At 58.2% G+C, this 9,916-nt stretch overlaps 1 protein-coding gene across 1 annotated transcript; it reads right to left on the bottom strand.

Moving 5' to 3' along the window:
* Nucleotides 1-530: 530 nt before the first annotated feature.
* Nucleotides 531-8,527, bottom strand: LOC112607768 (spermatogenesis-associated protein 31E1-like). The gene is given in 11 exon segments (XM_025358890.1): nucleotides 531-698; nucleotides 810-974; nucleotides 2,075-2,255; nucleotides 2,515-2,542; nucleotides 2,545-3,096; nucleotides 3,099-3,149; nucleotides 3,152-5,365; nucleotides 5,570-6,579; nucleotides 6,841-6,901; nucleotides 7,444-7,501; nucleotides 8,300-8,527. Coding segments are annotated over 11 exon segments (4,716 nt in total).
* Between the last annotated feature and the right edge of the window lie 1,389 nt (nucleotides 8,528-9,916).

Here is a 9,916-nt window from a genome sequence, read left to right on the forward strand (position 1 = left end):
GATTTTCCTTGACACATTATATTAGCTACTGGAAAGAGTTAAGACCCTTTATGAAAATACGATTTTAGTGATGCAACTTATGTATGAGGCAGATAAGGAAGCATGGATCCCTGTGCCCGTTAACTAAGATGTTATGAAATAATTTATAACAGACGACAGTAGCGGGAGTGTGGTCAGGCGCGCCCCCTCCTCACCGGGCCCACCAGAAGCTTTCAGGGTTCTGGGAGAAACATGTCCAGGCCTGCAGAGGCTGTCACAGGGGAAAGGGCCAGGGCGGGGAACCCAGCACAGGCAGCCTGGCCTCGCAGGGAGTCGAAGGGTTTCGGAGGAAGCTGTGTCCACCCCGAGATCCTTCCTGTTCCATGTGCTCCAGCACAAGGCCCGCAGGAGGAGTCCATGAGCAAGACCGACCCAGACAAGCGGGCGGATGCCCTTGGCAGTGAGGGGAGCCCGGCCTGAGGGGCTGCGGGCGGCCTCCGAAGCACAGCCTCAGAGAAACTCCCACGGCTCTGTCAGGAGCGCTTGCTCCTTTATATCAGCACGGGGGTTGGGCCTGGGTGATCGGGGGAAGGGTCTGCCGGCGGGTCGGGGGGTCGCTGTGAGTGGGACGCCGTCTGACAGAGGAGGCTGTTCTGTTGTTCGGTTTCTCTCGGAATCTGCTCTAGAAGAGGGCAGAGGGCGGCCAGGAGAAAGCGCTGCTGGAATGAGGTAGATGCCGCTCGTTTTCACCAAGTGCAGTGCTTGGGATTTGAGGGGGTGGCAAAGTGACCTTGATCTATTTTCTCTGTGCAGGTCTCTGTTAGAGTCACCGTGGGGGTCTCCGCGGGGGTCTCCGTGTAGGTTTTGAAGGGCCTCTGTGTGAGTCTGTCAGGGGTTTCTGTGGGGAGGTCCCTCTGGGGTGTCTTCATGGGGGGATCGCAGTCAGATTCTCTGTTGGGGTCTGTGGGGGTCACTATGGGGAATCTCTGGAATCTCTATGAATGTGGGAATCTTTGAGTGTGGGGTGTACATGGGGGTCTCTGTGGGGCTCCTCTGCTGCAGGTCCCAGGATCCGGGGTCCCATTCATGTTGGGCCCACACTGGAGCTGCCCAGGTCACCACCCCAGACAGGACTTGGCTCCAGCAGTAGCCTGGGCGCCCAGAGTGACACCAGGGCCTTTTCCAAACAGGTCTCCAGCATGGGTCCCGCCACGCCTGGGTACAGGCCTGTCCCCTTGTCCTCAGCCTCCACAACCCCTGCATGTGCAGACCTCTCCCTGGGCAGAGCCCTCCGGGGAACCAGCTCCTGCCTTTGCTCCTGCCTTCCCTGGGGATGGCCAGGAGGGACCAAGTACCAGGAAGCAGGAGCCCAGGACCGTGCCCTGTGGGGACTCTCCCTGTGAACCATGTGACCAGATCCTCTGAGGCCCAGTGTGTCCCCTGCCGGCACCTGGGCTTGGAGCCATAGATGTGCTGTGTCACCCAGGCCAGCCCTTGACTTCTGGGTCCCTCTGCCCTGGGAGTGGCACTGACCACTTTTACTTGTAATGATCACCGGACTGTGAGGACCCTGGTTACAGCTGTGGGCAGCTTGTGGATCCTGCACTTGCGAACTTATGTTTGTCTTCCTGGATTCTTCTCCCACCTCCCACCCTGGGCCTAGGTCCCCTCCTGTGGTTCCTGACCACAGAGTCCCGCCAGGGGGCCAGGCAGCAGCCCTGGGTGCCTCCTGAAACAGACACCCCACACTAGTGGCCGGGAGACTGCTCTGGAGAGTGAGGCAGGGGACACCAGACGCAAACCCAGCGGTGTTATCAAGGCTGAGCCAAGTGCTGGCGGGGCCCAGGTCCGTCCCGGAACTCAGCAGGCAGGGAAGGGTCTGGGGAGGGTGTCACCTCTTCCCCACCAGGACATCTGGGAAGGAGCTGTCCCGCCTCTGACCCAGGGCCAGTACAGGACACCCCCACATTCCCAGGCTACCACGGGGCAGGGAGGCTGCTGGGATCCATCACTCCTCCAGCCTCAGGGGAGCCTACCAGCCCCTCAGGCCGTGAGGCCCCTGCAGGCCCAGCCCCTACAGCAGTACAGAAGTTACCTTAGTGAGAACGGGGATGCAGTGAGCCAGACCCGGTGGGGTCTCCATAGGGTTTGCTGTCCTTACACGTCCTGAAGGCTCTGGGTCGTGATCCAGCTTGGAAACCAGACACGGTTTCTCCCTGGACAGGGAGAAGAGGGGGTTCTCCACGTCCCTGCTAGCCTCCTCCAGGCCAGCCATTCTGGAAGCCACACTCAGAAGGAGCGGACGCTGAGCCCTTTCCTGTGCCCTAGCATGGCACAGACAGAAGCCACCACCTCTGCAGGGAAACCAAGTGTATTGGGAACTTCTCTGTGAAAGTCGGGAACACATGGCTGTGATCACCCAGGCAGGATAGGCTTAACGTGTAGGTGTCAGTTTTATTTGAGTAGAACCCCGTCGCCCCCAGGAGACGTGCAAGAAGCCTTCTCTGGTTCAGGAGGCAAGACCCCTGTGTAGACCTCAGTTCCAGCGGCCGCGGATGGGGCCACCTGAGGCGCTTGCCACTCGTGGCCTGTGGTGGTGGGGGCCAGCTGGGTACACAGGCTCCCGGGGAGGTGGGGCCCATCTGCTGTCTCTGTCCCTGATGTTCCTGTTTTTGACAGGACAGTGGTGGCCCCTGGGGGTGGCTTTGGGGCTGCAGGCCGGAGCTCTCATCTCTCTGCTATGTTCCTGGTGGCAGTGACCCCTGTGGCCGCAGGAAGGCACATTCTCCTGGGCGTGGAGGTCACCTTTGTGGCGACTGACGTCTGAGGGACCACGTCCCCACGGAAGCCCCAGTTTGTCCACCAGGATTTGCCCCACAACTCTGCTGATGGTCCAGGCTTCATCAACCATGCAGTCCATAAACAGCCTTGCTGGGCCAGACCCCCAGCTCTGGACAGCATCTGCCCCAGGCTTGCCTTTCTCCAGGACGTCTTCCCACCCTGCGCCTGTTTTCCTGGGGTGTAGACCCCGTGGATGGTGACCAATCTTTCTCCGGAAGTGGCTTTCTGGTGGCGTCTCTCCTTTCTCTGGCTGAGGCTGGTTGTATTTCCTTTCTTGTCTCCTATTTCCCTGGTGTGAGCAGAGTGGCTCCTCCCACTGGCTGCAGAGGTCCCTGCTCCCCTGGTCTGAGTCTCCTGCGGGCCTCGCCCTTGTCCGCAGAGCCCAGCGTCTTCTGACTCTTCTGTAGGGCCTTTGCTTTCGGGCTCCCAGGTTCCCGCTGCCCTGGACTGTCCCCTCCCTTCCATAGGAGGGCCCATGGCCCCTGAGAAGCCGTCGTGTTCTTATTGGACACACTCTGGGAGGTGGACAGAGGGGCCTGAACGGGCAGCCTGTCCGTATTGGGGAGCATGTCCATGTGGCGGCCTGGAAGGCACAGATCTATGGCGCCATCCTGGAGGAGGACGCCCGAGGCACGGCCTGGCGGCTGCTCCACTGAATCCACCTGAACTAGGAGCGCAATCTCATTGACCACCTGCGCTTTCAGGCGCAGCTGCTCTGGATCCTGAGAAACACAGATTGTAGACCCTGAGGGGTTATCAGTGGTCCCCAGAGCCCCCGCGTTCCTCAGATCCACCTGAACGCTTCCGGAACTTGCCCTCACACTGGCTCCCACGGTGACGTCCCAAGCGGGGGGCTTCTCCTCCCCCACCCTCAGTGCCTCCAGGGCGTCTTCGGCCCTTGCCCACTGGGACCCTATGCTGAGCTCTTGCAGGGCTCTGCTACTACACACGTCTCCTGGGGACATGCTCTCACTCTCAAACCTTGCCTCGTTCCCAGGCATTTCTGAACCCATACTCCCCTCTAGTCTGGGTTTGGGTTTCCCGGATGCCAGGACAGTCCTGCTCTGCCAGGTTCTGCCCACAAGGCTGCATGTGGGGGGCTGAGAAAACCCCCTGTCCTCATGTCGACTTGGAAAGGCCTCTGATCGCCCATGGGTGTCAGCTGACTGGGACCCTCTCAGGGGCCTCTGGGCTTCCTCCTGCTCAGGTGGTGCGGAAGCGAGAGCGCCACTCACCGTCAGGACTGACTTGCTTCTTGTTCTGTTGTCTCCTGGACCGTTCTGAGGATGTTTTCCCAGGAAAATGGGAACGTTGGCTGCAGACTCGTCCCGAGATTCCCAGGAGGCCCAGGGGGGAAAGGTGGATTGTGGGAAGGGTGGGGCCTGAGCCTCACCTGACCAGACATTTATGGGCTCCAGGGACTGGAGGTCTGGACCCCACCTGTGTCTCACACGGAACCTTAGAAGATGCACTTCCAGCATCTGCTGGGTGCAGGGCTGGAGGAAGGAAAGCTCCCGGGAGGTGTTCGCGTGGGCTTTCCCACCCCTCCAGGATGCCAGCTTCCCGGGTTTCCTGTGGGCGTCAGACTGGGGAACAGCACATTTGACCATGAGCCAGGAGCGACGCACAGGCACGGGGATCCAGCCCTCTTTGATCTCCCCCACCTTCCTGGCCAGATGGATTTGCAGCTTGTTTTCCAGATGCTTCTTGTCTGGGTCCCTGGGTGCAGAATTTACTGATTGGTACTTCCAGGGCCTCCACATGTCACCTTCCGCCTCCTCCTTGTCTTCCTCCAGAAACTTCACTGAGGTCCTTCCTGAGCCTTGATCCCGGCTTGGGTCTGGCCCTGGTTTGGACCGTAAGCACCCTTTCCCAGAGAACCTTCCGGAGCTCCTGAACCCGGTCTTCTGCACATCCTTCCTGCCCTTCCCTGCAAATCCGGAAGCCTGGGAGGGCAAGAGGGCCTCCTGCGTGTCTTCTGCCCGACTCTGGGGCCTCCCTGGGAATTCCCCCTCAGGCGGCGGCAGGTCCCCAGATGCCCGGAATCTGCTGGGAGGGCCACAGGACTGCTCCTGGTGGATGGCACTCCTTCCTTGCCACCGGTGCTCTGGGAGCTCAGGGCTGGTGGCAACCCCGGGAAGGATGGGGGCTGACTTGGGGCTCCAGGAGGCTGGCCTCTCCTGGGGAAGGTGGGCAGTGGGCTGCCTCAGGACAGTTGGAGACTTTTGGAGGAGAGAGGGCAAAACCCTCTTCCACTTTGGTCGCTTCTTCAAGGTCCATTCAAGATTCTCCTTTCCAGCGGGGATGACAGACTCTGTCTTCTCCTGGGTTGTTGGGTAAGATGCCCCACAGTCCCTAATCTGGGGTGGAGAAGAGCACGGTAGGCTTGGGACAGCGGGTGAGAGGTGGGCCTGGGTCTGGATCCCAGCCAAAAGCGGCGGCTGGGACTGTGGCCAGGCTGGAGTGAAAGGTTGGGGCTGGGCCATGTGGTGGGGCTGGGGCGGTGCCTGGGAAAGCTGTGAGGATGCCTCAACCTCAGGTTCACCTGGAAGAGAAGTGGAGGCTTCATCCAGTGATACAGAGTGTGCGTTGTGTGAGGAAGGCAGTGCCTGGGAAAGCTCTGAGGATACCTCAACCTCAGGTTCACCTGGAAGAGAAGTGGAGGCTTCATCCAATGATACAGAGTGTGCATTCTGTGAGGAAGGCGGTGCCTGGGAAATCTCTGAGGATACCTCGACCTCAGGTTCACCTGGAAGAGAAGTGGAGGCTTCATCCAATGATACGGAGTGTGCATTCTGTGAGGAAGGCTTGCTAGAAACCCAGGCTGTGGCTACCAGGGACTCGCTGTTGAAAGATGGGAGGTTCCAGAAAAGCTGGCTGCATTTCTGCTGTAAGTGGTTCCCCACGGCTGTGGCGTCAGAGACTTGCTGAGGACGGGGCAGCTGCTGTGGTTCAGTTGACACGTTCCAGAAGGGATCTAAAGTCGTGATGTCCCACTCCTTCCCCAGCGATGTCATCTGCGGGTGGTCGGCCCGTTCCCTTTCTTTCCCCTGCCACATCTTCATCAGTGCTCTCTTGGTGATGAGAGTCTCCAGCAGCTTCTGCACGTCAGGGTGGATGAATGTGCAGACACCTACCTCCACGTGCCTGGGTGTGGGGTCTCCCCAGAAGGAAGCCTCTAGGGGCTGGTCGGGAAGATGCTGTGGCTGGGATTTTCCATGTGAACAGGTGGAGAGGCCCCAGGTGGTGGCAGCCTCCCTCCAGCAATAGAGTTCCCGGATGGGATCGCTGGAGCGCCCAAGGCCAGAGATCACCCTGGTTGGAGAAGGCAGTAACTGGCTGTGTAGAGGGGAGCTCTTGGGGACGGGGCGTGTTGTGGAGCCACACTGAAGTCCAGCCAGGCTGGAGTCGGGTGGAGGTAGAGAGGTCAGGGGACCATGCGGCTGTGGTGAAGGAGGAAAAACCACATGTGGCCGGGATGCAGGGTGTTTTAGGGGAAGCAAGGGCTCTGGAGGCCCGGAGGCACTCAGGGTTGAGTGTGGTCCAAAAGGCTCTGAGAAGGTCATTGGACCTGGTGACTGGGTGGAGGCCAGAGGAGCTGGGGGAGCTGCTGGGGACAAGCTGGTGGGAGACAGATCTGGCATGCATTTCCCATGCAGCTGGTGGGCCTTAGCAGGCGCTGGTTTGCACACGTCACCCGGGGGGTCTCCACCTAAGGGCAGATGGGAGCCGCCCTCGCCAGCGAGCTTCCTCAGGTGGCTGCAGGAGACAAGAGGCACAAGCTGCAGCCAGAGGCAGGTGGGGCCAGGAAGCCGGGAGCGGTGGGCACCTGAGGCCTACAGCTCCTCCACCTCCCCCACTGCTGACTTCACAAAGCTCTGCCTAAGCCTGCCCCAGGGCTTCAGTCCTCTCCTCTCCTCTTCCCAGGACCTCTCCCTCCCAGATCACCAGCAGGCCCTAGGGTTGCATCAGAGGCCCTGGTAGGAAGGAGGACATGGAGAGAAGGGGGAAGCTCCTCACCTTTCCAGGAGGTTGTTCAGGTCCCGAGTCTCCTCCAGCTCCCTCAGGAGGTTTCTGCAAGCTGGAAGGCAGGAGACAGGGTTATGGTGGAGAGGGCGGTGCCTGGGAACCTCACGGAGGCTGAGTGGATGTCTCTTTAGGGGACACCACAGGGAACTAGACCCTGAAGCCCACACATCTGTGGCCAAGGCCACATGGCCCTGATGGTGACAGGAAGGTGTCCACTGTGCAGCATTTTGTCATTTGCAAAAAGCGCTTCCACGTCCACCCCTTCATGGGTGTCACAACCATCTTGTTGGGAGAGCAAACAGGTGGTCTCAAAGAGGAGTCAGCCATGGCCGAGGTACACAGCTGTCCACATGGACCTGGAGCCTCCCTGACCTCCCCCCACATCCCGGCAGGCCTTGGTCCCTTCCCCACACCGCCCCCTTATGGGCAATACCGGTCCCAGGCCCCCCGCTTCATTCCCACAGGGAATCTGAGGAGGCCCCAGGTTCTGATTTCCCTCCCAGGAGTTTCCCTCTCAGGCCTCTGCAAATGACTTCCTCAGGGACAGGCGATGCTGTCACCTCTGGGGAGTCCCGGGGAGCAGCAGAGCCTCACCTTTCAGAGCTGAGATCTTCTTTCTGCTCCTGGACCTCCCCCTTCTCTCCCTTTGAGGCTGAGAGGCAAGAAAGGATGAGGGGCTGGGACCAGTTCTCAGTCTCCTCTCCCCAGACCAGCTGCACACATGCAGTGCTCATGAAGGACACGGCTCCCTGCCTCTAGCTCAGGGAGCTCTGTGTGCGCTTTTTACTCATGTTTATCGTGAATGAAATGTTTTCCGTTTTCCTTCTTAGGAAAATGCAAGGAGGGGTTTTCTGTGTGACTCCACCCTGGCTGTTCCCAGTCCCTGCTCCTCCCCTGAAGGCACACCCAGGCTCAGGTCTGCAGGCGCCTCTGAGCTGCCGGTAGGATTCTGCTTCGGAAGAGAATGGAGAGGAGGCCAGGGACCACGGGGTTGTGGTGAAGTCAGGAAAAAGCACCTGTGGCCGGGGTGCAGCCACAGGCGAATCCAGGCTCTTGTGGGAGGCTCTCGGGGGCTCAGCACAGCTCCCAGATCACACCCAGATCACACAGAGGAGGCTGGGCCCCCAGGCACCTGGCCCAGGAATGGGGTGATGAGGCAGGGCTGGGGCCTCTCCTCCCACAGAGACCTCACTCCTCTCCTGACCCGGTCGTCGCCACTGAGTCTGGTGTTGGTTTTTGCCCTGACGCCCCCTGCGCACCCCACAGATGGTCTGGGAGCTGGGGGTGGAATCCTCCGCCCACTCTCACCCCTGCCTGCCCTGCCCTGCCCTAGAGGGATGACGAGATTTCCCATCGTGGGAGCGTCTCTCGTTGTTTGGAAAAAGTGGAAATGAGGGGAGGAAAAGAAGAGAGAATCTTTCTCTGTGGGGCTGGGCTGAGGGCTCCTTACCTCCCTGCTGCTCCTCTTCCTCCTGGGCGGGGGTGAGGGCGGGTCACTGTGGAGGTAGGAGAGTAACAGGTAGAGGAGCACCAGGCCACACACACTGGTGAGGATGAAATCCATCATCCAGGGAGTGGAGCTGGGGCTCAGCCATGTGGCACTAGGGCTCTTCAGAGGAAAGAGCATTTTCTCCATCTGAAGTGCAATGTCGCCTTCAAGCAACTGAGGGCTGGGCATCCCCTTTGGGTCTAGGGAGTGGGGCCCAGGCCTGCATCACAGAGCTGGGGCCTCTTCCTCACAAAGGGCTCCTGGGGGCAGGGGAGGGGCAGTGGGAGGAGGAGGCTGAAGCACAGCCCCGCCCTCAGCTCCCAGCCCTGGGTCCCTTCACCCTCCTGGGTCCCCCGGATCCCTCCTTCCCACTCTAGCTGCTCACCTGTCAGAGACAGCCCTGGGTCCATTTTCCATTCTGTTCTGGAACACAGGTGTCACCTGGCTCTCCTTATACCTTGGAGATCCAGGCCTGAGCCCACCCATTTCATAGCCTTTGAAACTCTGAAATTCTCTTAGCAATCTAGGTGGTTTCCTAAGGATTATTTTAGAATCTCCTGTTTTTGTAATTTTCCCACACCCTATGTTTTCTACTTTCGTCACCCCAGAATAGAACTTTTAAATTCATAAAACTAAAAAATATAATAAAAACAAATAATTAAACCTCCAAATGACATTTTTATGTTAGGAACATAATTGTGAGTTACCAACTTATGGAGCTTGCTGTAACAAAACCTCAAACACTTCATTATTTTCAAAACAATAATTAAGCCTTTACTTATTCTCTTTAGATCTTTCATATGTTGTCCTGATCCATTTTTTCTTTCTCTGCCCCAAATACAGTCCTCACTCTCCTAAGTTTTGGAACATGTGTGCTCCACGATAAGCCAGGAGTGGTTTGGGGTGATCTGAGGTCCAGCTCCTTTGGGTGGAGAGCAGGGCTGGGCACTTCATGCCAGACTGGAGTCCAGTGTTCAGCAGCCTCTTCTGATATCACTCATGTCCTCCGTACATACTCTTTTTTTTTGAAACGGAGTCTCACTCTGTCGCTCAGGCTGGAATGCAGTGGCACAATCTCGTCTCACTGCAACCTCTCCCTCCTGGGTTCAGGCGATTCTCCTGCCTCAGCCTACCGAGTAGCTGGGACTGCAGGTGTGTGCCACCATGCCCAGCTAATTTTTGTATCTTTATTAGAGACTGGGTTTCACCATATTGGCCAGGCCGGTCCTGAACTCCTGACCTTGTGATCCGCCCGCCTCGGCCTCCCGTTCGTATTCTTTGCTCCACAGTGTGTCCTGTTTTTCACCTCCTGCCTGCTCCAGACCACTGGGGCCTCGTGTCTGGCCTGTACCTGATAGGTAGGGTACTTTGAGCCCTGGAGGAAATGTTCTCATTATACTATTAGACGTCTTTTGGGCATCAGAAACTCAGGATTAGAGATTGCACTTTTTAATCACTGTGTGATACATTTATTCAATACTTGAAAAGTGGCCTTGAAAATCATGTATATCTTTGTCATGCGTTCTATGTAGCCTCAATGGGAGTGAGACCATCTGAGTTTATTTGGGTCTGTTCTCA

The sequence above is a fragment of the Theropithecus gelada genome, chromosome 15, assembly GCF_003255815.1.
Source record: "Theropithecus gelada isolate Dixy chromosome 15, Tgel_1.0, whole genome shotgun sequence".
Lineage (NCBI taxonomy): Eukaryota > Metazoa > Chordata > Mammalia > Primates > Cercopithecidae > Theropithecus > Theropithecus gelada.